Source organism: Dasypus novemcinctus, chromosome 22 (assembly GCF_030445035.2).
Source record: "Dasypus novemcinctus isolate mDasNov1 chromosome 22, mDasNov1.1.hap2, whole genome shotgun sequence".
Lineage (NCBI taxonomy): Eukaryota > Metazoa > Chordata > Mammalia > Cingulata > Dasypodidae > Dasypus > Dasypus novemcinctus.
The window spans coordinates 43,258,053-43,285,996 of NC_080694.1; the positions used below are offsets into that span (position 1 = coordinate 43,258,053).

Below are 27,944 nucleotides of genomic sequence, written 5' to 3' on the forward strand. Positions count from 1 at the left end.
TCCAAAACACATACTCATCAGAATGTCAAAGGCCAAAAACAAAGAATTCTGAGAACAGCAAGAGAAAAGCAACGCATAACATATAAGGGATACCCAGTAAGATTAATGCTGATTTCTCACCAGAAACCATGTAGTCAAGAAGAGTGGTCTGATATATTTAAGATACTACAAGAGAAAAACTTCCAGCCAAGAATCTTATATTCAGCAAGACTTTCTTTCAAAAATGAGGGCGAGATTAGAATATTCACAGATAAACTGAAACTAAGATAATTTCTAAGCAAGAGACCAAATTTTCAGAAATACTAAAGGGTGTGCTAGAGCCTGCAAAGAAAAGACAGAAGAGAGAGGCCTGGAAGAGAGTCTAGAAATAAAGATTATGTCCATAAAAGTAACTAAAAGAGTCAAAAGAGTGGTGAAAATAAAATATGACAGATAAAACTCAAATAGTCAGGAATAAACTTAACCAATGATGTAAAGCACTTGTGTTCAGAAAACTGCATCTCAATGTTAAAAGAAATCAAAACAGGCCTAAATAGGGAAGTGGATGAATATCTTCTGTTCTTTGAAAATCACCCTTAGGAAAGTGAAAGGGCAAGCCACAGATTTTCAGAAAATATCCGTGAAGTGTGTGTGTATGATAAAGCTTTTATATATGAAATAAGATACGAACTCTGAACTCAATAATGAAATGATCCAGTAAACATATGGGCAAAAGATTTGAACAGCTACTTCACCAAGGAAGATATACAGATGGAGGTAAGCACATATAAAATTGTTTAAATCATTAGTTATTAGGTAAATTAAAACTTCAAGATATTGCTTCATACCTATTAGAATGACAAAAATTAGAAAGTGTTGGTGAGAAGGTGGAACAATTGGAACTCCATATACTGCGGGCAGTTTCTTAAAATGTTAAGTATATACCTACCCTACGTCCCAACAATTTCAATCTTCACTATTTACTCGAGACATGAAAATATATATTCATGCAGAGGCTGTACCTGAATGTTTATAACCATGTCATTTGTAATAACCCCAAACTGTAAACAACCAAATGTCCAACAATAGGTGATGAGCAAATAAATTTTGGTATATCCTTAAAATGGAATATTAGAAATAGAAAGGAATGAGCTATTGATATATGTAGACAGATATAGATAGATGTAATATAAGTGAATAAAAAAATAGACCAAATGAAAGTAGCCAGACCGAAAAGTAATGTAGGATTCCATTTATATAGAATGCCAGAAAATTCTAAGTAATCTATGATGACCAAAAATGGATCAGTGGTTGCATAGACATGGAGCTGTATGGAGGCATGTGAGGGAGAGATTACAAAGAGGCAGGAGGGAACTTGTGACTGTGATATATTATTCTGATTGTGGTTATGGTTTTGTGGGTGTACACATTATGTCAAAATTGCTCAAGTTGTACTCTCGAAATATGTTTATAGAAGCCAATTACGTCCCAGTAAAGCTGTAAAAAAAAAATTTCCCTGCAAGGTCTTGTCATGGTTAATACTGATGGTTTATATAATGTGTTTAGCACAGTGCTTGGTGAAAAAAAAAAAACTAAGCAAATTTAACATTTGTTAATTCCATAGAAGTGGTTTATCTTCTTTTAATTTTGTTGTTTAGATGTGTTCATAAGATTATTAAACACTTTAAAGTAATTCTGTATCATCTTAATTTGATTGTCAAAATAACAGACATTTTCGACTATTCTCTTGAAGGATGAAAAAACATTCACACAAACCAGAGTACTTACTTTCCTACCGTGTATTCTATTCTCTACGCTCTCTTTTTATGAATGTTAGTGTAAAGTGTACATGATTTCAGGTTTGCTTTCGGATGGGGCCAGCATTTATGGGTGGGGCAGTTTACCTGCCCTTGGACTTCACGGGTTCCACAAAGCCTCAGGCAGATCCCATTAGCAGCCAGATATGCTACCTGAACTTCCCCTCACGAGATATTCTCTGGATAAGGCTTAGTTTCTAGGAAGCCTCTGTTAAGATGCGGGAATGGCTTGGAGGCTCTTATAGATGATGGCCAGCAAGTTAGCTAAAGAATACCAGGGGCAAATGGCTCCTCTCATTCCTCCGTAACTCCCTCTGTGAACTGAGAGAACTAGCATTTGCAACAACACCCAGACTCTTAAAAGCATGGTCCTGTTTACTGTGGAGGAGGAGGGCACATAAGCACAGAAAAAAAAATGTGTAACTCCTGTGGTGCTCAATCTCCCACCCTTGGTCCCAAGGCAAGGTCCTGTTGAGGGCTTGGTGTTCTCCATGAGCCTGGTGCAGTGGTAGAGCTGGGCTCTGGCTTGGCTCCCTGGTCCCCAAAAAGAGCTTGCCCAAGGGGGGAGAGCTAAGGAATCTAGTTGGTTCCCAAAGCTTTGTCCCCTCGGCTGGTCACGCATCAGGTCGTACGTACGTGGTTCTCCTGGGGGGTCCCCTGCTGCTGTCATCAGCAGCATGACAGTCCCTCTGCTGCTGCTTCCCAACAGGGCATGTCCTCTCACCTGGCTCTTTGGACCTTTTAGGGACTAACTCAAGAGGGCTCAACCTGTAGGGGAGAATCCTTCCTTGCTGCCTCTGGCTTTGGTGGTTGCTGGAAATCCTTGGCATCCCTTGGCTTGTGGGGCGTAACTCCAGGCCATGCCTCTGTCTTCATGTAGCTGCCTCTCCAGTATTCGTGCCTCCCACTCCTTGTAAGGGCTCTAGTCATTGAGTTTAGGGCCATAACTAATCCAGTATGACCTCATCTTAACTTGATTACATCTGCAAATACCCTATTTCCAAGTAAGGTCACATTTGCAGGTACCAAGGGGTTAGGACTTGGACATATTTTTTTTTGGGGGGGGAGGGGGGAGCACACAATTCAACACAGGATGTAGTGACCCTACAACAAATAAGGAAATAATATGTTGACGAGTCCAAGGTTTTTGTTACTTTCTTTATCCAAAGCCATGCATTCTAAATCTAAGCACTTTCAAGTATTGGATGACCAACCTTCTGCTGATGCCAAAGGCAAGCTAATCCTGACTATAGACTCTTAGAAAGCTTCCTTACACAATCTTCACATCAATGGGCAAATTCATGTGGGTTAGTGTATTTTCCTCTGCAAAATCATCACGGCCTTAAGGCAGACAGGATCAATTCCTCTGTGGCTATTCTCAAACCTGGAAGCACCTTAAAATCATGGGGCAAGCTTTAAAAGAATATACCTGCACCCAGGGCTGTACCCCAGACAAGTTGCAACAGAATCTGGGGTGGAGCCCAGCATTAGCTCCTCCTTTCCCAGGTGATTCTAAGGTACAAGCAGACTTGAAAAGCCCAAATCTTCAGCAATGACCCAACTCTCTAGTTACTTGCTGACCCTACCCTCTCCCTCATCTGTAGATGCTTGTCCTCAGCAATGGCTAAAAGAGAAAGTTGTAACAGCTCAGCAGAGATTTCCTTTGTTTTAAATGGCAGTCTGTGGGAATAGATTACAAAATAAGTTTTGATGGAAGCAAGAACTTCAAGTCCAGGAAAGGGGTCCGTCCTTTTCACTGGACTCATGACCAGATGAAGAGCACTTGAAGGAGATAAAGAGTTAGGGCAGTGAAGGGGGAAGGAGGAGGGTGGTGGTTGTACAAATTTCACTTATTTAATATATTTTGTTTTAGGGCAAATTCTGCTTTCAAGGGTGACAGGAAGCAAGAAACAAGCCTAACGGTAATAAAATAATATTTTAAGAATAATGCTTCGCAAATTGCAGTTATGACATTATGCAGTTACCATTATCAAAAGATCACAGCTCTACTTATCTATGTATTTCTTAAATTGACCTTAAACCTATTTTGAAAAAACTATTTCAATTTCAAATGTAAAATCAGCACGACTTGTAACAAATATTAGGTAAGCCCCCAGATAAATACTGTTAAAAATTACAATAATGTATTGAAGTTACACGTGTTGTAGGTTTTGAACCTGAAGCCTGTTCTTTTTCTGTTAAAAAAAGAGGATTGGTAATTGTAAGAGATTAAAAGGCTGCTAGCACCTGATGGAGACTTCTTCTGAGTATGTACTTGTGTGCACCAAATCGCACCTTTGCCAGGTACCACGTTGGGAAGCACGGTGCTGCGGTGGATATACTTTTTAACCTCTATAATGGACATTAAATGAACATTTTTCTCTAAAATTGCCATCATGATCTTCAAGTTAACTAGGGAAAGCTCACGCTGGTTCTCTTCTGGCTGTGGATCCCAACAGCAGCTGCCCAGTCCTCAAACTGGAGTCCCTTGGGGGGCTGGAGGACACACAGAGCCTGGCCCTTCCCCCAGGGGTCCCGACTTACCAGCTCAACCTGATGCCGAGGCACTGGCGTTTTTTAGGGACCCCACCCCCTCGTGATTCTATCGTACAGCCAAATTTAAGAACCACTGCTTTAGGGACTTTAGTTTTCCTAAATAACTTTCAATATCTTGTTTCATAAAAGCGAAGAAACTAGGAAAGCCTCACACAGGTCCATTAAGTGATAGGATGTTTCCTCTTTACAAGACAACGATCTGAGAACTCTTGAGCAAATGTGGGGTTCCCCCAACACTTTTCTACCCCTGAAGGTTAGAGTAACATGTATTAATAGTAAATTTATAGTAAAACTGGAATCTTATTTTATTGAACTATATCACTCATACATAATAAATGTAAAATATTGTGAACTTACAAAACAAACATAACATCAAACAAACATAACAACTCACCCTACCACCAATAACTTGCAATCTTTTTAAACCTTTTTAACTGATGAAAGAGCATTGTCAAAATATTACTACTAAACAAAGTATTTTTCCCTAACCAAACTGATTATTATTATCTTTCTATCATTATATACGAACATATAAGTGTATAGTGGAAGTTGTGAACTTACGAAGCAAACCTGCACGACATCATACAGGGGTCCCGTACATCAACCCTCCACCAACACCCTGCATTGTCATGAGATGTTTGTTACAAACTATGAAAGAACCAATAGGCCTAACTCAACAAAGTTCCTTTTTTAAAAAAATGGTCTTTGCTACAAAACGTTGAGTGGCTAAAAATTTTAAATGCGGGGAACTGAGACTTTAAAAATGAGCTCATTTGAAAAATAGGAAACTAGCTATCACCCACCTAAAACGTTAGGGGTCGTGCTCGCGCCAGCGCTGGTGTGCATTCTACCCGCCGTGGCCTGGGGAGCTGACTGCGTTTTGCCATTCCAGGCAGTGCGTGCCTCCTCTGGGTGACGCATGTCATATTTGAGGACCCTACGTGAGATGCTTTCACCACGTAATGAGTTTAGATTCATGAGAATCCTACTTGGCCTGAAATGAGGCTAAATTGTTCCAGCTAAATGGTAGAGCCTCTACCTAGCCATGGTAATTTGAGGTGGTTTGAGGTTTACTTCTTTAGGAACACAGTAGATTTCAAATAGAGTAAGCCTTTTAAAAAAAAGTATTTTAAAAATCAAAACAAACTCTGTGTTAGAGCCTAGCATAAACATTTATTAGTCACAGCATTTTTAAATCTAATGCAAAAGCAGAAAAAGTTTTAAAGAAATATAAATCTCAATTGACTAATCCACCAAAATAGATTAAGTTTGCTTGAAATCTCTAAACTTTTGTAGTTCAGGCTGTTTCAAAATGTTTTAAGGTTTAAGCAGAACTGATTCTTCTGTTTTATTTTAGTTCCTCGAAGACATAGAGAAGCATGTCTATACAAAAAATATTTTTAGGCTTTCTTTTGTTATTTATATCAGTATTTTGAAGTTACAGTGTTAGATATTCAGGTACATTACCTTTTGAACACTCACCTAACTCTCATTGCAAAGATTTGATTAGAGAGGGTTTTGTCATTTTTTAATAGCTACTTGGTTGAGAATTGACTAATGAAATAATCCTTTTCTCCTTTTTTCTCCCCTTCTTCCTTCTGTAGCTTTTATTATGTAAGAGGGTCTAGTCTTTTAGAAGGACTGACTTCTCTTTTATATTACTTGTAGCTATGTTTAGCTGTACCTAAATGGCTCTAACGCCCCTTTAAAAGTTCTCCTTTGTCATCTCTGTTTGTAAAAGTATAATATCAGGAAACATCTTTTCTCTGAGAGCGATCAAGATTCAAGTAATAGTACCAGTGAAACATCTTGGACCAGTACTCAGAAAAGGAAATCTCTCAAACCATATTCCAATAGAAAAAGAACACGAGCCAGAAGTAGCTTAAGAGGTAAGCTTGGGGTGTGTCTTTCGAGTCACCTTTCAAATAAAATTAGCCAGTGTTTATTTTTCAGTATGTCATAGAAAAGGATTACCACACTTGTGATCAAGTGAACTCCTTCCCTGCCACAATCTTATGAGAAAGGCAAAATTAACTTACATTAGATAGTCCAGAAGAAAATGGGATTAATCAATAATTGTTAAGTATGGATAACAGATGGGTAGGAGTTCAGACGAGAGAAGCCTTGTATCAGGTGGAGTGATCAGAAAAGCTTCAAGGAAGAAATGGATAGAACTTGAGCTAACCCTTGAAAAAAAGAATGCATTTGAAAAGCTGTGGAGAAGGGGAAGCAGGCTAAGTTATGTAACAATGCAAGGACAAAACAGGGTATGAAATGATACTCACGGGACATGTGGCGCAGAGAATTCATACCAGATGGTGGGAAACAAGTTTGAGTAATTAGAAGTGGGTCTTGAGAGGTGGGCTTTTGAGCGAGCTGTGGGAAGTGGGAGTTGCTTCTAGTGTTGACATGTGTCTTAGTGTCCTACTACTACAGTAACAAGCAGCCGTAAACTTGGCTTAAAACAACAGGAACTGGGGAGCGGATGTAGCTTAAGTGATTGAGCACCTGCTTCCCACGGATGAGGTTCCAGGTTTGATCCCTGGTATCTCCTAAAAACAACAAAAAAAAAAAACAGGCACAAAACAAGTAAACAGACAAACCAACTTGGAACTGGTATAGCTCAGTGGTTGAGCACCAGCTTCCCAAATTCGAGGTCCCTGGTCACGGTACCTCAAAACAGAACAACAACAACAAAAACCCGTGAACTTGTCTCAGTCCTGGAGGCTAGACTTTTGAAATCAAGGTGTCTGCAGAGTTGGTACCTTCTGGAGGCTCTGAGGGATTGTCTGTTCCAGGCACCTCTCCTAGCTTCTGGGGGTGGCCAGTAGAGCTGGCTGTAAATGCACCACTCAGACCTCGCCTCCTCCATCACACAGCATTCTCCCTGCATGTCCACGTTTCCCTCTTCCTCTAAGGACTCCCGTCCCCAGATAAGGACCACCCTACTCCATTATGACCCCAATTATCTTGAACACCTCTGCAAAGACCCTGTTTCCAAAGAAGGTCACGTTCATGGGTACCTGGAGTTAGGACTTAACTGTATCTTTTGGGGAGACATAATTCAGCCCACGGCAACACCTATCATCTGTAGAGGCAGAAACAAACTTTTGTGCTTCTCACCAGTACACTTACTTACCCATCGTATCCTTGGTTTCTTTCAGTTTTGCCGTTTTTCCCTTTCAGCAGTAGCGGTGATCACAAGACAGACCAAGTAAGTGGATTTTCCTTGGGTTGCTGTGAGTCCTCATTGCATCCACCAAGAAACGGGGCAATCTATTTAGGGTTAATCTTCACTGATTTCTCAAAACATTCCTTTCAGGAATTTAAGAATAACATAATAAACCAGTGGTTCACCAGTATGTAAGTAACTGTCAACAGGAACTGCGAAAACCTCTGAACATTTAGTATCATGTTAGTAAGGGTTTCTCTAGGGAAACAGACCAACAGGAGACATCTGTAAATATTTTACGATTTTTATAAGAAGTGTCTCGGGATGCAAAAATCCAAATTCCACAGGGCAGGTCACCAACCAGGAACACTGATGAAGGTTTTCTATGAATTCCCCAGGAGAAGCTGGACTGGCTGAAGTAGGGATGGAAATTCTCTTTTCTGACTGCTGACATCCTCACTTCTCCTTTTAAAGCCTTCAACTTATTGGAAGAGAATTCTCTTATTGGTGAAGGCAGTCTCCTCAGTTGATTTATTTTTTTATTTTTATTTTAAAAAAATTTTTTAAAAGGTACTTAGATTATATAAATGTTACATAAAAAAATGTAGGGATTCTCATATGCCCCATTCCCAAACCTACCCACACTTTCCTACATTAACAACATCCTTCATTAGTGTGGTGCATTTGTTACAATTGATGAACACATATTGGAGTATTGCCACTAAGTGTGGATTATAGATTACATTGTAGTTTACTCTCTCCCACACAATTTTGTAAATTATGGCAAAATATATAATGGCCTATATCTATCATTGCAGTGTCATTCAGGACAATTCCAGTGTCCCAAAAATGCCCCCATATTGCATCTATTATTCCCCTCTCCCTCCCCAGAACCTCTTGTGGCCACTGTCTCCACATTAATGATTAAAGTTCTTCCATTGCTAGAATAATAATAAGTCTATAGTAGAATAACAGTAAGTCTACTCTAGTCCATTGTTTATTTCCCAAACCTGAGGATTCTGGGATGGTGATGCCCATCCCACGTCTAACTGAGAGGGACTTAGGTCCCATGGGGCAGATGGATGGGACTATCTTGCTTGCATTAGTAGACTCTCTCTGTTCCTTCGGATGGTCTTTGTCTATCATCATTTCCTTGTTAGTTGTCCCGGGTGAGTCCAATGAACTGGAGAGAAGGTGTTGCAACTGTGTTGAGATTCAGTGCCTGACTGGCACATGGCCAGTCTAGAGATTTAAGTCTCTTGGACATAAACCTATCTACTCTAGTATTATGAATAATCAGCCATAGGTAAAATCAAGTTACTAATGATTTAAATCCACAAAATATCCTTACAGCAATAATCAGGCCAGTGCTGGCTTGACCAAATAACTCGACACCAAAACCTGCGAAGTTGACACGTGAACTTAACCATCATGAGTATGAATCTTAGGTAAAGATTTAGGATTTTTTTTTCACTGTTCCCAATCTTACTCATGGTCACTTATCAATACCAAAAATCTGGTCTCTCCTGATTTTCCACAAATTCTTGCTCTTTTGAATTTATATTTTAAGATAAACTTGCTGAGATCATCTTTCCCTTCGTTTTCACTTTGTTGACATGTTACTTCCAAAGTTTCTAATAATTTCGCATTATTTTGCAAATGGTTGACATTCCTCCCAGATTATACAAATATTGACTAAACCATCAAATTTCTTTTTACTTTGTTTTTATACCCAAGTTGTTAAGAATTAGGGACATCCATTTCTTCCAGACATAGTCAAAACCAAATTTTGCCTCTTAGTGGTGGTGTCACCTCTCTCAGCAGTTGCTTTTTCTATCTTGTCGGATGAGATGCGTAAAGACTGCATCGGATGGGGCCAGGCATGGAAGGGTTTTATCAGGGATGGCTGCTGTGATTCTGAGGGTATCGACAGCACTGCCTCCCCTGCAGAAATGCACTGAGGTTAGTGGAGGTGGGTTCTCCAAGCTCCAGCTGTAGCTCGCCACTGCCTTGACCTTGCCTGACTGCCCTGTCAGCCTTGGCAGAGATTGGACTTTGTGAAACTACAGGGCACTTGTGTTCTATAGCGAGAGGATGTTTAAACTTGTAAAGCACAAAAAACACTAAGATATTTGTTGACCATTTCAACCCAAAGTAATGGGTTAGTTAGAAGGGAGCCGAATGGACAGTGACTAGTAAATACAGATTTTCCTTTAAACAAGCACCTAAGAAACATCATCGCTTCAACTGGAAGTTGGGAATCTGTAAATTTAAGTCATACAGCAGGTGAGAAGTCTGGGCTGATTCTCAGGGAAGACTTTGCTGACTTTGTACAAATATCAGTATTCAAAATACACTTCTCTGTGTCTGAGTTTAAGAGAAAAATGTAGAGCATGGGTCAGGAATTTTCTGTAAAAGGCCAGCAAATAAATATTTTAGGCTTTGCAGGGTAAATGGCCTCTGTGGCAACTACTCAGCTCTGACTTTGTCACCAGGAAGCAGCCATAGACGATATGGAAACACATGCTTGTGCTGAGTTTCAATAAAGCTTTATTGACAAGAACAGAATGTGAGCGTAGGTTGTGGACACCTGATTTAGAGCAGTGGCTCTCATACTCAGTGATCGTTAGAACTACCAGATGGCTTATTGAAATGCAGATTGCTGCATCTTGTCCCCAGATTTCTGACTGAATAGATCACAGGTGGACTTGAGAATTTGTGTTTCTAACATTCTCAGATGATGCTTAAGCACTAGTCTGGTTTTGGGACCACACTTTGAGAACCACTGGTTTGGAGTTATACATTGAAATATGCTGTAATGTTCTTCCAACTCTGGGATCTTATGTTCTTGGTGTCTATTTTCAAATGGGCTAAATCCAGAACTTCAGCTTTTTAAAAGGACTTTGAAAATGTCTTGGAATTTATTGCTAACTTGTTTTGAATGGTTTTGAATGTTAACACTTAAAAAAAATACTGTATTTTAGGTTAAACTTGTAACACCATCAAGGAATGATACCTCTAGGCAAAATGACACCACAACTCCAAAAATTTCTGGACCAAAATTCCAAAGTAGTTCTGCCTTCCTAACTCCTGAGGATTCCACCCAGATAAAAGGTACATGATTTTTTGTCTATGTAAAGAATATATATTTTAGGGGAAAAGTAGTTTAAAGCTAATAAACCATTTTTCTATTAATATCTATTGTGGAAGTGTGAAGATTGTTTTTTTCCTCTGATGCCCCCGTTAACAAAGGACAGAGGTCGTTATGTTTTAGTTCCCTCTAATATTTGGGATCAGGTTGATGTAAGGATTGTTGGTGCTTTTTCCAATTTTAGCAAGAAAACTCAAAAGATGACCAATAGCAGGGTTTGGCTTTTGTTTTTTATTTTGTAAAGAACAATATAGTAAATATTTTCCACTCTTCTATAAGTCTGGTTTTTGTTAAAGCTTCTCATCTTGGAATTTTGGGCAGGAAATCATCCAAAGGCAATATGGAAACCAAATGAGCAGGGTTGCATTCCCATAAAAAATACATTTACAAAACCAGATTTAGCCTGGGGGACTAAAGTAGGCTCATCCCCTGACCTCTTTAGCGTTAGCTAGCTTTACCTACACCTCCACTTTATTTTACTGAAACTATATGTTTGAGTTTAAGAAAAGGGGTTTTGTTCGTTTACCATTGTCATCCTACAGCTTAGCACATTGCCTGGAAACACGGCACTTAGTGAACACTTGACCGATAACCTTTTGGCTTGGCTGCCACTGGCAGAAAAGAAGCAAGGAAAGATTTTACATTCCTGACAATGATGGACTATTCTCTTTTTCCTTCATGTCCTCTTCAACACTTATTTTCAATTTTTAAAACAGTAACCATTCTAATGGGTGTGAAAGGTATCTCATTGCGGTTTTGATTTGCATTTCCCTAGTGGCCAGTGATGTTAAGCATCTTCTTCATGTGCATTTTGGCCGTTTCTTCTTTAGAGAAATGTCTATTCAAGGCTTTTGCACATTTAAAAATTTGCTTGTCTCTCTTTTTCTTGTTGAAGTGAAGGATTTCTTTATAAGTCTTGATTTTAAATCCTTATCGGATATGTGGTTTCCAAGTATTTCCCCCATTCTGTAGGTTTTTACTTTCATAAGGAAGCTCTCTGTGAAAAAGTAATTTTTTTTTCAGTAAACTTTATTTCAACCTCAAAAAACAAAATGACAGGTAAAAGGCAGATTAACAAATTATGGAAGCATTACTCTAAAATATTCTATCCAGGCACATTTATCTCATTTAATCCTAAAAACAAACTACTTTGTTTCTCCAATGTTCAGAAAGATACATAAATGAGCACAGATTGGTTAAATGATGTGACCAAAGTCTCCTTATTAATGAAGAAAATGAAGGAAAAAAAAGCTTATTCATGTTCATATCTCATAAAATTAACCCCATATATTTTTTTACCTTTAGCATTGATATAGTACTTTCTTTGCTTTTGCTACAAAAATATTGCAGTATTACTATTTTAGACTACCCCTTTCAGCCACAATCACATTTATCAATGGGCAGCATTATACTCATTATAATGTGCTACTATCCTCTCAACTCCATCCATTACCACATATTTACAATTGCTCTTATTAAACATTCTACATACATTCAGCTTCAGCTTCCTATTCTCAATCCACACTCTGTCTCCTACTAACCTATAATCCATAATCCAACTCCATAAGTTTACCTATTGTATTTAGTTCATATCAGTGAGACCATACGATATTTGTCCTTTTACGTCTGGCTTACGTCACTCAACATAATGTCCTCAAGGTTCATTCATGTTGTCATGTGCTTCCCTAGTTTATTTCTTCTTACAGCTGAATAGTATTCCATTGTATGTATATACCACATTTTGTTTAGCCATTCGTCATTTGATGGACACTTGGGCTGGTTCCATCTTTTAGCAATTGTGAATAATGCTTCTATGAAAATTTGTATGAAATGTCAGTTTGTTTCCTTGCTTTCAGCTCTTCTGAATATATTCCTAGTAGTGACATTGCTGGATCATGCTTTAGTTTGATATTTAGCTTCCTGAGGAACCACCAAACTGTCTTCTACAAAGGCTGCATCATTTTACAATCCCACCAACAGTGAAGGAATGTTCCTGTTTCTCCACATCCCCTCCAGCACTTGTTGTCTTCTATTTTTTAAAATAAAACTCTATTGAAGTATATCATTCATACATAAACAATAGGCATAGAGTAAAAGTGGTAAACTTACAAAACAAAAATGCCTATCATCATACAAGACTCCCATATATCACCCACCACCAACACCTTGCAATGTTGTGAAACATTTGTTAGAAACTATAAAAGAGCATCATCAAAATATTGCTACTAACTATAGCCCATATCTCACATTTGGTGTATTTATTCCTCAACCCACCCAATTATTAACACCCTCCATTAGTATTTGTTGTAATTCATGAGAGAATATTCTCATATTTGTCCTGTTAACCATACTCCATCTTCCATCACGGGCTTCCCTGTGTTTTACAGTCTCATGTTTTGTAAAGTCCATTCAAAATGTACACTCAGTGGCTCTCCTATTCATCACAAAGTTGTGCTATCATCACCTCAGTCAATTTTAGAACATTTTCATTACTCAAAAAGGAAAACTCCCACACCCACTGATATCCTGCTATAGTCATCTCTTAGAATTGATATATCTTCTTTGCCATTGCTGCAAAAATATTACATTACTGTTAACTATTGTCTATGTTACATTAGTTGTAATTCTCCTGTAACATCATGTTCTTAGCACTTTGTAAAAAAAAAATTCTTTTATTTATACTATTAACAACAATCTTCATCCTCCACCAAAATCACTATGTTAGGCATACCCTAGTTCAGGGGTTCTTAACCAGCGGTCCATGATATTGAATTGAAATTCAAAAAACATTCTTGTGGGGATGTGTTGGTGTGAGTGTGATTTATTTATTAAATAATATACAATATAGTGTGGACTTAGTAAGGGGTCAGTGGTTTTTACCTGACTGGAAGAAAAGGAGTCCATGGAACAAAAAAGGTTAAGAACCCCTGCCCTATATTATTCTCTAGTTTTCTTCAGTTGACATTTATATCCACAGACTTGTAGTTTTCTGGGTTTATGTTGCAAATGGCCTCTCTATAAGGTGGGAAATGATATCTCATTAAAGTTTCGATCTGCATTTCCCAATAGCTAGTTATACTGAGTATTTTGTATGTGCTTTTTGGCCATTTGTATTTCCTCTTTGGAGAAATGTCTATTCAAGTCTTTTGCCCATTTTTAAATTGGGTTGCTTGTCTTTTTTTTTATCATTGAGTTGTCTGATCTCTTTATATAGCATGGATATCAACCCTCACTGGATATGAAGTTTCCAAATATTGTCTCCCATTGAGTAGGCTGCATTTTTACTTTCTTGACAAAGTCTTTTGAAGAACAAAAGGGTTTAATTTTGAGGAGGTTCCATTGATCTATTTTTGTTGCTCATGCTTTGGGTGTAAGGTTTAAGAAACTACTGCCTACCACAAGACTTTGAAGATGTTTCCTTACATTTTTTTCTAGAAGTTTTATGGTTGTGGCTTTTATATTTTGGTCCTTGGTCCATTTTGAGTTAATTTTTATAAAAGATATGAGAGAGTCTTCTTTCTTTTGAGTATGGATATCCAGTTCTGCCAGCGCCATTTGTTGAATAGGCTGTTCTGACCCAGCTGGGTAGGATTGCCAGCCTTGTCATAAATCAGTTTACCATAGATGTGAGGGTCTTACTGAGGTCCTGATTTAGTTCCATTGGTCAATATGTTTATCTTTATACTGGTACCATGTTGTTTTTACCACTGTATAAAATTAATATGCTTCTTGAAAAATTCTCTCCCCTTCCCCACACCCCCCCTCCCCCAGTTGTCTGCTGTGTCCATTCGCTGTGTGTTCTTCTGTGTCTGCTTGTGTCAGTGCCACCCAAAATCTGTGTCTCATTTTTGTTGAATCATCTTGCTGCATCAACTCTCCATATTGCCATTCCTGGGCAGGCTGCACTTTTTTCACGCTAGACGACTTTCCTTATGGGGTGCACTCCTTGCACGTGGGGATCCCCTACACAGGGAACAGCCCTGCATGACACAGCACTCCTTGCATGCATCAGCACTGCGCATGGACCAGCTCATCACACATGTCAGGAGCCCTGGGTCTGAACCTTGGACCTCTCATGTGGTAGGTGGATGCCCTATCTGTTGGGCCAAATCTGCTTCCCAATAATATGCTTTTAAAGTCAGAAAATGAGCCCTCCATCTTCATTCTTCATTTTTAAGATACTTTTGGCTATTCAAGGCCTCTTACCCTTCCAAATAAATTTGAAAATTAGCTTTTCCATTTCTGCAAAAAAGGCTGTTGGGATTTTTATTGGAATTGCATTGAATCTGTAAATCAGTTTAGGTAAAATTGACATCTTAATATTTAGTCTTCCAAGGAATGAACATGGAATGTCCTTCTATTTATTTAGGCTTTCTTTGGTTTCTTTGGTTTCTTTCAGATTTATAGTTTCCGAAGCTTTTTGCATCATTTTGGCTGCCTTTTTACCTTCTTAAAATCATTTGAAATACAAAAGTGTTTAATTATGAGGCAGTCCCATTTATCTATTTTTTTCTTTTGTTGCTCATTCTTTGGGTGTAAGGTCTAAGTTTTTAAAAAATTTTTTTTAATTGATTTTGTAAAAATATTACATTACAAAAAAATATATGAGGACCCCTTCAACCCCACCACCCCCACCCCACAACTCCCCCCCCAGCAACTAAGTGTATTAAGTTTTAAGATCAGGAAGTGGGAGTCATTCAACTTCATTCATTTTCAAGGTGACCTTGGCTATTTGGGAATCCCTTACTCTCCCATATAAATTTGATGTTTGACTTTCCTATTTCTGCAGAGTAGATTGGTTTTTGATGGGGACTGCATTGAATCTATAACTTGCTCTGGGCAGAATTGATATCAATATTTAGTCTTCCAAGTCATCAACAAAGAATTCATTAGATCTTCCTTGATTTCTTTTAACAGTGTTTTGTGGTTTTCTGTGTACAAGTCCATTATATCCTTTCTTAGATTGATTTGTAGATATTTTATATTTTTGGTTTCTCTTATAAATGGAATTTTTCCCTCAATATCTTCTGATTATTCATTACTGGTATACAGAAATGCTAATGAATTTTGGATGTTGATGTTGTACCCTGCCACTTTACTGAATTCATTCATTAAGCCTAAGCTCTTTATTGTGGATTTTTCAGGGTTTTCTTTGTAGAGGATCATGTTATCTGCAAATAGGAAAAGTTTTACTTCCTTTCCAATTTGGATGCCATTTATGTATGTATGTATTTACTTACTTACCTACCTAATTGTCCTGTCTAGAACTTCCAGTACAATGTTGAGTAAGGCATTCTTGACTGACTTCTTTTTTTTTTTTTTTTAAATACAAGACCTAATTGTAAGCCATCAATTTATTTTTATTTTTTTATTCTTATTTTTATTTTATTTATTTATTTATTTCTCCTCCTTCCCCCCAGTTGTCTGCTCTCTGTGTCCATTCCTTGCGCTCTTCTGTGCTTCTATCCTTAGCAGCAGCTCCAGGAATCTGTTTCTTTTTGTTGCGTCATCTTGTTGTTGTGTCAGCTCTCCTTGTGTGCAGCGCCATTCCTGGGCAGGTTGCACTTTCTTTCGCGCTGGGCAGCTCTCCCTACGGGGCGCACTCCTTGTGTGTGGAGCTCCCCTATGCGGGGACACCCTCTGTAGGGTACGGCACTCCTTGCGTGCATCAGCACTGCGCATGGGCCAGCTCCACATGGGTCAAGGAGGCCCGGGGTTTGAACGGCGGACCTTCCATGTGGTAGGCCGACACCCTTACCTCTGGGCCAAGTCCGCTTCCCTTGACTTATTTCCGATCTCAGAGGGAAAGCTTTTAGTCTTTTACCATTAAGTATGATGTTAGCTGTGAGTTTTTATATATGCCCTTTATCATGTTGAGGAAGTTTTCATCTATTCATAATTTTATAAGTGTTTTTATCAAGAAGTGTTGCTGAGTTTTGTCAAATGCCTTTTCTGCATAATTTGAAATGATCATGTGGTTTTTTTCCCCTTCATTCTGTTAATGTGATGTATTACTTGATTTCTTAAGTTGAGCTACCCTTGCATACCTGGGACAAATCCCACTTGATCATGATGTGACACTCATTTAATGGGTGGTTGGATTTGGTTTGCTAGTATTTCATTGAGGATATTTGCAACTATAATCATAAATACATTGTTCTGTAATTTTCTTTTCTCATGGTATCTTTATATGACTTTGGAATTAGGGTAATGTTGGCATCATAGAATGAATTAGGTAGTATGCCCTCCTCTTAATTTTTGTGGAGTTTCAGCAGGTTTGTTGTTAATTCTTCTTTCAATGAATGGTAAAATATACATCTGAAGCCGTTTGGTCCTGGGCTTTTCTTTGTTGGGAGGTTTTTTATTCCTGATCCAAACTCTTTAATAGTTTTTGGTCTTTTGAGATTTTCTATTTCTACTTGAGTCAGTGTAGATAGTTTACGTATTTCTCAAAATTTGTCCATTTCATCTAGGTTATTTTATTCTTCGACATTCATTGTTCATAGTATACTCTCATAGTGCATTTTACTTCAGTAGAGTTGGCAGTTATGTCCCCCTTTTCATTTCTTTTTAAAATCAGTTTTATTGATACATATTCGTAAAGTATGCAGTCCATCCAAAGTGTACAATATATGGTATTTGGTATACTCTCATAGTGGTGCATTCATCACTTCAATTATTATTAGAGCATTTTCACTATTCTGATAATAAAAAGACAAACCAAAAAAGCTCTAACCTTAATAATCACCTCTCAATCTCTTTGTGCTTCCTTGCCATACATAGCTGCTATTCTCTTTCCATCTAATTTATTTGTATTTATATTTTGTATAGATGGAGTTGAACAATATGTAGTATCTTTTGTCTAGTTTCTTTCACTTAGGACATTTCCTTTTTTTTTTTTTTAACCCTTAATGGAAGTTTATAAATGTATGACTTTACACTAGGAATGCTTTGGTTGTATTTTTGCCTGATATTAACCTCTTCAAACGTTAACATACATTTGCTCAGTTTCAAAGAAAAACAGTCTTATATATGCAATACTACCCATACTCATATTTATCACGAGGTTTCACTATGCTATTCAGTCCCATGTTACATTTTTAAGCTTTCCTTCTAGTGATATACCTGACTTTAGACTTTTGCTTTCAACTACAGTCATACCCACATATAGCACTGCTAGTTAGAAACACCTTGAGGTGCTTTCAACATTTCTGTTCATTTCCAAAGATTTATAAACAACCTTTTTACCAATTCTGTACAGATTAAACTTCAGCTTCCCATTCTCTAACCCTATTTTCTGGTGACTTATACCCTAGTTATTAATATTAACTCCATGAGTTTATATAATGTATGTAGTTCATAAAAATGCAGTCATACAGTATATGTCCTTGTGTGTCTGGCTTCACTCAATATAATGTCCTCCAGGTTCATCCTTCTTGTCATATGCTTCACACTTTATTCCTACAGCTTCATAATATTCCACTGTATGTATACGCCACAATTTGTTTATTCATTCACCAGTTGATGGACACCTGGGTTGTTTCTATCTTTTGGCAATTGTGAATAATGCTGCTATGAACATCAGTGTGCAGGTGTTAGTTCTTCTGGATATATACCTAACAGTCGTACCACTGGGTCACATGGCAAATCTATATTCAATCTCCTTAGGAACTGCCAAATAAATAGTCCTCCACAGTGGCTTACCATTCTACATTCCTACAAACAGTCAATAAGGATTTCTGTCTCGTCACATCCTCTCCAACACTTGTAGTTTTCTGTCTTTTTAATAGTGGCCATTCTAATAGGTGTGAAATTGTATCTCATTGCAGCTTTGATTTACATTTCCCTGATCCTTAGTGATGTTGAACATTTTTTCATGTGTTTTCTCACCATTTGTATTTCTTCTTTAGTCAAATATCTATTCAAGTCTTTTGCCCATGTTTTAATGGGGTTGTTTATCTTTTTTGAGTTGTAGCATCTCTTTATATTAGTATATTCTGGATAGTAAACCCTTATCAGATAAGGGATTTCCAAATATTTCCTCCCAATGAATCAGCTGCTCTTTCACCCTTTTGACAAAGTCCTTTGAAGTCCAAAAGTGTTTAATTTTGATGAGGTCCTGTTTATCTGTTTTCTTTTGTTGCTCATGCTTTGGGTGTAAGGTTCAGGAAACCACCACCTACCACAAGATCTTGAAGATGTTTCCCTATATTTTCTTCTAGTAGTTTATGGTCCTAGATTTTATATTTAGGCCTTTAATCCATTTTGCATTGATTCTTGTATAAGGAGTGAGATAGGGGTGCTCTTTCATTCTTTTCATTATGAATATCCAGTTCTCCCAGCACCATTTGTTGAAGAGACTGTTTTGTCCTGGTGTGTGGACTTGGTAGCTTGGTAAAATATCAGTTGGCCGTAGAGGTGAGGGTCTATTTCTGGCCTCTCAATTCTGTTCCACTGATCAATGTGTCTGTCTTTATACCAACACCATGTTGTTTTGACCACTGTACCTTTGTAATATGTTTCAAGGCCAGGCAGTGACAGTCCACCCACATTGCTTTTCTTTATTGGGACATTTTTGACTATTCAGGGGCCGTTTTCCTTCCAAATAAATTTGGTAATTGCCTTTTCTATTTCTGTAAAGTAGGCTATTAGAATTTTGACTGGATTGCATATAAATCAGTTTGGGTAGGATTGACATCTTCATGATATTTAGTTGTCCAACGCATGAACACAGAATGTCTTTCCATTTGTTTAGGTCTTCAATTTGTTTTAGCAGTGTTGTATAGTTTTTCAATGTTATTCCTGTATATCTTTGGTTAAATAGATTCCTAGATATTTGAGTCATAAGTGGAATTTATTTTCCTGATTTCCTCCTCAGGTTATTTAGTACCAGTGTACAGAAACATTACTGATTTTTGCATGTTGATCTTGTATCCTGCTACTTTGCTCAACTTAGCTTGAGTAGCTTTGCTATAGGGAGCAGATGTGACTCAAGCAGCTGACCATCTGCTTCCCACATGGGAGGTCCCAAGTTGGGTTCCTGGTGCCTCCTAAAAATCAAACAACAAGCAAAACAAATAAAAAACCAACTCAGGACAGTTGACGTGGCTCAGTGGTTGAGAGCTGGCTTCCCACATACGAGGTACTGGGTTCAATCCCTGGTACCTCTAAATGAATGAATGAATGAATGAATGAATGAAGCTTTGTTGTAGACATTTCAGAGTTTTCTAAATACAGCATCATGTTATCTGTAAATAGTGAGAGTTTTACTTCCTCTTTTCCCATTCAGATGCCTTTTTTTCCCCCTGTGTAATTGCTTTTGCTAGTACTTCTAGCACAGTGTTAAATAGCAGTGGTGACAGTGGGCATCCTTGTCTTGTTCCCAATATCAAAAGGAAAGCTTTCAAAAGTTCCTCATTGAGTGTGGTGTTGGCTGTGGGTTTTCGGATATGTCTTTTGTAATATTGAGACATTTTCCTTTTATGCTTATCATTTGAAGTGTTTTTGTCAAGAGGGGATGTTGATTTTTCAAATGCCTTTTCTGCATCTTTTGAAATGGGCATGTGGTTTTTCCCCTTAAATTTGTTAACGTGACTTATTACATTATATGATTTTCTTATGTTGAACCGCACTTGCATACCAGGAATTAATCCCACTTGGTCGTGATGTATAAGTCTTTTGATATGCTATTGGATTCTGTCTGTAAGTATTTTGTTGAGAATTTTTGCATCTATGTTCATTAGTGTGTTGGTGGATTTACTCTTTTGATCAATTTCTCCCTCTTGCCTAGTGATTCTATTTCACAGCTCTTCTTTGATTTGGGTTCAGTTTTTTCCTAAAACATTAAGATTGCCCTATTTAAGTTATCAAAACATAGACCTCTGCGGTGACTGGGAAAGAAATGGGAGAGACAAACCTTGCCTTCCTTCACTTTCCCAGCAGGCCAGCAGATGGCACTCTTCAGCAAAGCCTTCCATGGATATGAATACTTCAGTTCCCACTGATCAGATCTTCTAAGCCAGTGATTCAAAACGCGGATATGCTGAAGAGAAACCACACCCAGCCCTTTGCCACACATTCCTTCTCCCCAGGGAAGCTTTTGTTCTTTCCTCTCTCAGTTGGCCACTCAGCCACAGGTTTTACTGAGGCTGTTTGCCTCTGGGGTGGGTGATGAACGACATTCCCAGCCACCGTGCTGGCAACTCAGTTTTCCTTCTGGCCTCTTTGTCTCCCTGTGCACAGTCTTCTCCTCCTGGGCAATGCATGTGGCACTCTCCTGGTCTGCAGGTTCCTAAAGCAGCTCCCTTGGATGACTTCTATGCTTTCTCCTCTGTTTTTTAAGAGAGATGTGCCCTGCCTGAGCCACTCCAAAGCCATCTTCCTGGAACTCTTGTGCAAAAGATTCTAATTTTGATAAAAACCCATTTATCTACTTTTTTCTTTTGCTATGCTTTGAGTATAAAGTCTAAGAAACTATTGCCTAAGACAAAATCTTGGAGATCATTCCCTATGTTTTTTTTCCTAGGATTTTTATAGTTTTGATTCTCCTATTTAGGTCTTTAATTCATTTTGATTTTTGTGTATTTTGTGAGGTAGGAGTCTACCTTAATTCTTTTGCATATGGAGATCCACTTTTCCCAGCACCATTTGTTGAAGAAGCTATTGTTTCCCCATTGAGTGGACTTGGCCCCATTGTCAATGTTGTGGAATTTATTTCTGAGCCCTCCATTCAATTGCATTGGTCTATAGGTCTATCCTTGTGCCAGTACCATCCTGGTTGGTTCCTCTGGCTTTTCTAATAAGCTTTAAAGTCAGAAAGTGTTAGTCATTCTTTTTCAAGATAGCTTTGGCCATTTGGGACCTCTTACCCTTTCATATAAATTTGATATTGCAATTTCTGCAAAGCAGGCTTTTGGAATTTTAATAGGGATTTGCATTGAATCTCTAAGTTGCTTTGGCTAAAATTGACATCTTAACAATACCTAGCCTTCCAAGCCATGAATATGGAACATCCTTCCATTTATTTATATTATCTTTTATTTCTTTTTAGCAGTGTTTGTATGTTCTTTCTACTAGTCCTTTACATCCTTAGTTAAATTTATTCTTAGATTTTGATTCATTTAGTTGTTATTATAAAAGGACTTTTTTTCTTGTTTTCTCTTTATTTTTTTTAACAAATCAGTTCTAGTGATACATATTAATAAAGCATACAATTCATCCAAAGTGTAAGTCAATGGTATTTGGTATAATCACATAGTTGTGCATTCAACACTTCAATCATTATGACAGCATTTTCATTATTTCAAAAATAGTAATAATAAACAGGCAAACAAGAAAATTCCTCACCTCTCAATCTCTCTATGTTTAACCTGCTGTATATAGCTTCTGCTTCTGGCTGTTCTTACAAATTATTTATTTGTTTATTAAGCAGTTTTATTGAGATAGAAGTTTTACTTCTTCCTTTTCTATTTGGGTACCTTTTCTTTCTTTGTTTTTTAGCTTAATTCCTACAGCTACAAATAGAAACATGATATTGAATAACAGTGGTGACAGTGGGCATCCTTGTCTTGTTCCAGATCTCAGTGGGAAAGCTTTCAGTCTTTCACCATGAAGTACCATGCTAGCTGTAGGTTTTTCATGTAGGCACTTTACCATATCGAGAAAGCTTCCTTCTATTCCTATCTTTTGGAGTGTTTTTATGAAGAGAGAGTCCTGTATTTGTCAAAAGACTTTTCTGCATTGATTGAGAGGATCATGTGATTTTTCTTCTTCAATTTATCAATGTGTTTGATTACACTAATTGATTTTCTTGTGTTGAACCACTCTTACATACCTGGGATGAAACCCACTTGATGGTAGTGTATAATTCTGTTAATGTGCTTTTGGGCTCTGTAAGTATTTTGTTGAGGAATTTTACATCTCTATTCATAGAAATATTGGTCTGTGATTTTCTTTTTTCAAAGTATCTTTATTTGGTTTGGGTATTAGGGTGATGTTGGCTTCATAGAATGAGTTTGGTAACCTTTCCTGTTCAATTTTTTTGAAGAGCTTGAGTAAGATTGTTATTAAATTGTCTTTAAATGATTGGTAGAATTCATCTGTGAAGCCATCTGATTCTGGGCTTTTCATCTTTGGAAGGTTTTTGGTGAATGTTTCAATCTCTTTTCGGGCCAGTGTGGGTGGTTTGTGTGTTTCTAGGAATTTGCTCATCTCATCTACATTTTCTAGTTTTTTGGCATACAGTTGTTCATAGTATCATCTTATGATCTCTTATGTCTATGGGGTCAGTGGTAATGCCCCCCCCCCCTTATTTCTGATTTTGTTTGTTCATGTCTTCTCACCTTTTTTCTATGTCAGTCTAGCTAAGGGTTTATCAATTTTGTTGATCTTCTCAAAGTATCAATTTTGAGTTTTGTTGATTCTATTTTTTTTCATTCTTGATTTCATTTCTTTCTGCTCTGATCTTTACTATTTTTTTTTTCCTTCAGCTTGGTTTGGGATTAGTTTGCTGTTCTTTTTCTAATCATTCCAGGTGTGCAGTTAGATCTTCAATTTTAGCTCTTCTTTTTTAATGCAGGCATTGAGGGCTTTCAATTTCCCTCTCAGCACTGCCTTAGTGGTCTTCCGTAAGTTTGTTTTTGTTTTTTTTTAAGATTTATTTATTTATTTATCCCCCCCCCCCAATCCCAGTTGTCTGTTCTCTGTGTCTATTTGCTGGGTCTTCTTTGTCCGCTTCTGTTGTTGTCAGCAGCATGGGAATCTTTGTTTCTTTTTGTTGCATCATCTTGTCGTGTCAGGTCTCCGTGTGTGCGGCACCATTCCTGGGCAGGCTGCACTTTCTTTCGCGCTGGGCGGCTCTCCTTACGGGGCGCACTCCTTGCATGTAGGGCTCCCCTCTGCGGGGGACACCCCTGCGTGGCATGGTACTCCTTGCGCGCATCAGCACTCCGCATGGGCCAGCTCCACATGGGTCAAGGAGGCCCTGGGTTTGAACCGCGGACCTCCCATGTGGTAGGCGGCTGCCCTAACCACTGGGCCAAGTCCGCCGCCTCCCATAAGTTTTGATACGTTGTGTTCTCGTTTTCATTCATCTCAAGAAATTTGTTGAATTCTCTTGCAATTTCTTCTTGACCCACTGATTATTTAAGATTTTGTTTAATCTCCATATATTTATGAATTTTCCCTTTTTCTGTCCATTATTTATTTCTAGCTTTCTTCTATTTTATTCAGAGATTGTATTTTGTGTAATTTCAATCTTTTAAAATTTATTGAGACTTTTCTTGTGACTGAACATATGGTCTATCTTGGAGAAGGATCCATGAGCACTTGAAAAGAATGTATATCCTGTTGTTTTGGGGTGTGATGCTCTATAGATGTCTATTAGGTCTAGTTCATTTATCATTTATTCAAGCTCTCTGTTTCTTTATCCTATGTCCAGATGTTCTATCAATTCTGTGTGGTATATTGAATCTCCAACTATTGTAGAGACATCTATTTCTTCTTTCAGCTTTGCCAGTGTTTGCCTCATGTATCTTGGGACACTGAGGTTAGGTGCATACATATTTAGTATAGTCATTTTTTCTTGTTGAATTGGCCCTTTTATTAATATAAAATGACCTTCTTCATCCCTTATAACAGTTTTACATTTAAAATCTATTTTTGTCTGAAACAAGTATTGCTATTTTTTGGTTACCGTTACTGTGGAATATTTTTTTCCAACCTTTTACTTTTAACCTGTTTATGTCCTTACATCTGAAGTGAGTCTCTTGTAGACAACACATAGACGGCTCATATATTTTTTATCCATTCTATCAGTCTGTGTCTTTTGATTGGAGAGTTCAAGCCATTAACATTCAGTGTTACTACTGCAAATGCATTACTTAATTCACTCATTTGACCATTGGCTTTCTCTGGTCATATTTTACTATTTTCTTTCTTTCTACTGTTTAATTTACCCTTTCTAATAATCTTCATTTCTATCTTCTTCTCCAAGTCTCTCAACCTTGTTTTTTCCTTTCAGGCTGCAGCCATCCCTTTAGTAGCTCTTGTAGTTCTGGTCTTTTGGTAACATAGTCTATCCACTTTTTTTTTTTTAAAGATTTATTTATTTATTTAATTCCCCCCTTCCCCTGGTTGTCTGTTCTCTGTGTCTGTTTGCTGCGTCTTGTTTCTTTGTCCGCTTCTGTTGTCATCAGCAGCACGGGAAGTGTGGGTGGTGTCATTCCTGGGCAGGCTGCACTTTCTTTCGCGCTGGGCGGCTCTCCTTACGGGGCGCACTCCTTGCATGTGGGGCTCCCCTACGTGGGGGACACCCCTGCGTGGCACGGCACTCCTTGTGTGCATCAGCACTGCGCATGGGCCAGCCCCACATGGGTCAAGGAGGCCCGGGGTTTGAACCGCGGACCTCCCATGTGGTCAACGGATGTCCTAACCACTGGACCAAGTCTGTTTCCCTCTATCTGCTTTTGATTATCTGTGAAGACTTTGAATTCCTCTTCATTTTTGAAGGACATATTTTCCAGATACAGAATTCTTTCTTCTCTCCTCCATGGTTCCTGATGAGAGGATGGCACTTAATCTTATCGAGTTTCCCTTATATGTAATGCTTTGCTTTTCTCTTGCTGCTTTCAGAATCTTTTTTTTCCACTCTGATATTTGTCATTCTGAATAGTAGGTGTCTTGGGGTAGGTCTATTCAGATTTATTTTGCTTGTGGTGCATTGTCCTTCTTGAATATTAATATTGATGTCTTTCATAAGAGCGGGAAATTATTCAGTGATTATTTCCTTAAATATTCTTCCCCCTTTCCATTTTCTTCTCCTTCTGGAACACTGAAAATGAGTATGCTTTTGCATTTCACATTGTCATTCAATTCCCTGAGACTCTATTCATTTTTTCCATTTTCTTCTCCTTCTGTTTCTTGTTTTTTCCAGTTTGGATGTTCTGTCTTCAAAATCACTAATTCTCTCTTCAAGCAATTCAAATCTGCTCTTATGTGCATCTACTGTATTTTTAATCTCATCCATCTTGTCTTTCATTCCCATAAGCTCTGTTACTTTCCTTACAGACTCAAATTGTTCTTTTTAAAAAAACATACATAGATCACACAAAGTGTTACATTGAAAAATATAAGAGGTTCCCATATACCCTACTTCCCAACTCCACCCCACTCCTTCCACATCAACAACCTCTTTCATCAGTGTGACACATTCATTGCATTTGATTAATACATTTTGGAGCACTGCTACACAGCATGGATTAGAGTTTACACTGTAGTTTACACTCTCTCCCAGTCCATTCCATGGGTTATGGCAGGATATATAAAGTCCAGCATCTGTCCCTGCAATATCATTTAGGACAACTCTAAGTCCTGAAAAATGCCTCCATATCATACCTCTCCTTCCCTCTCCCTGCCCTCAGCAACTCCTGTGGCCACTGTCTCCACATCAATGATAAAGTTTCTTCCATTGCTAGAGTCACAATAATTCTATAGTAGAATATCAGTAAGTCCACTCCAATCTATATTTTATTCCTCCATCCTGAGGACCCTGGGATGGTGATGTCCACTCCACCTCTAAATTAAGAGGGGGCTTAGATCCCACATGGATGATGAATGGGGTTCTCCTGCTTACAGTTGTAGATGCTCTCAGTTCCCTGGTGTGCTGGTTGACCATCCTCACCTCCCTAGCCAACATGGGCAAATCCAACGAACCAGAAAGTAGGTGCTGCAACTCTGCTGAGTCTTGGGGCCCAGCTGGCACACAGTCAGTCCAGAGATGCAAGTCTCCCAAGTATACAGCAACCCCAGTACCAACCACAGGTTCAGTAAAAGTGACAGAAGAGGCATGTGTAGAGACGTCACATCTGAGTCCAACTCCATCACACTCAGGAGCACAAATTCCAAAGTAGGGCCCACTGGAAAGGCACTGAGCTCCAGAGCCATCTGTCATTACTATAGGACCTGGGTGTCTTCTTAGCCCTCAGGAGCATCACTACCTGGAATTGTACCTACTTTGGCTGTCTCTGAGATCCTGCTGAGAAATGCAGAAAGTGCCACTCCTCTGATGACCTCCTGACTCATTTTGAAGTCTCTTAGCCATATAAACTCATTTGTCTTTACCATTTCCACCCTTTTTTCAAGGTCTTTTTCTAGTTGCATCACCAACTGGTGCTTGGTAGTAATCCCTCAACACCAAGGAGGCTCACACCCAGGGCTCATGTCCCACACTGGGAGATCAAATTGTTCTTTATGTTCACCTAGTGCTGTGTTAATGTCTTTTATTTCTTTAGTCATATTTTCTTTCAATTCTTTAAAGTAATTTAGTAGAGTTGTGTGATTGTCATGATTAATTGTCTTAAATCCTGTATCTCTTCAGTATATTTGGTTTGTTCCTTCAACTGGACCATCTCTTCCTGTTTCCTAGAATGGCTTGTAATTTTTTTGCTGACTTCTAGGCATCTGATTATGTTGGTGAATATACTTTGATGGCCAATTTCTTTTGCCTATTATTATTTTCTCACAGCTCTTCTTTGCTATTTGGTTCAACTTAACCTGATTCTTTAAAATTGCCCAACTTAAGTTATTGTGCCAAGGACTCACTAAATGGTGTACAGATTTTCTCCCAGGGGTCAGGTAAAAAGAGCCCTAAAAGCAGTTTTTGTCCATGCAGTTTTCAATTGGCCAGCAGGTGGCACTTGTTGTCATACCTTTCCACATACATTTATGTCTCTTGGTTTTCCTTTGTTTTATTCTGGCTGGAGCTGAGATGCAAAGCATGTTCTGCTGGCCAAATTTACTGAAGGAAAGACCCTGACACCCCTTCCTCTTTCCCTTGTAATAGCTGACAGGGAGGAAGATGTCTGCTCCCCTCCCAGTCAGGTGCAATGAGCCAGGGGTCTTACTCCAGCTTAATATATTGGTGGTGGGGGAAGGGAGCCCTTCCCAGCAATCAGGAGGTTTAGTAACACAGTATATTGTTTCAGCTTCTTTGTCTCTCTGTCCCTCACCCTCCTGGGAGTTGTGAAGCACTGTCCTGGTCTGCTGACCCCCAAAGCAGGTTCCTTGGGCAGCTTTTGGCTCTTTCTCCATTGTTTTGTGAGGGAGCTGAGGCTTGTTTGCCAAATCTGAGGCCATCTTCCCACAATCCTCCTTATTTTCTCTCTAGATAGGACATTACTAGTATATAGAAATGCTGTTTAAAAATTGATCTTGTACCCTGCCACTTTGCTGAATTCATTTATTAACTCTCACATCTTTGTGGATTTTTCTG

At 38.4% G+C, this 27,944-nt stretch overlaps 1 protein-coding gene across 1 annotated transcript in view; it reads left to right on the plus strand.

Moving 5' to 3' along the window:
• Positions 1–27,944, plus strand: part of SYCP2L (synaptonemal complex protein 2 like) — a 141,766-nt gene that overhangs the window by 83,575 nt on the left and 30,247 nt on the right. Inside the window, exons 21-24 of the mRNA XM_058285113.1 lie at positions 3,670–3,718; positions 6,094–6,241; positions 7,517–7,566; positions 10,509–10,638. Coding sequence (XP_058141096.1) covers positions 3,670–3,718; positions 6,094–6,241; positions 7,517–7,566; positions 10,509–10,638 — 377 coding nt within the window. The remainder of the gene's footprint in view (positions 1–3,669; positions 3,719–6,093; positions 6,242–7,516; positions 7,567–10,508; positions 10,639–27,944) is intronic.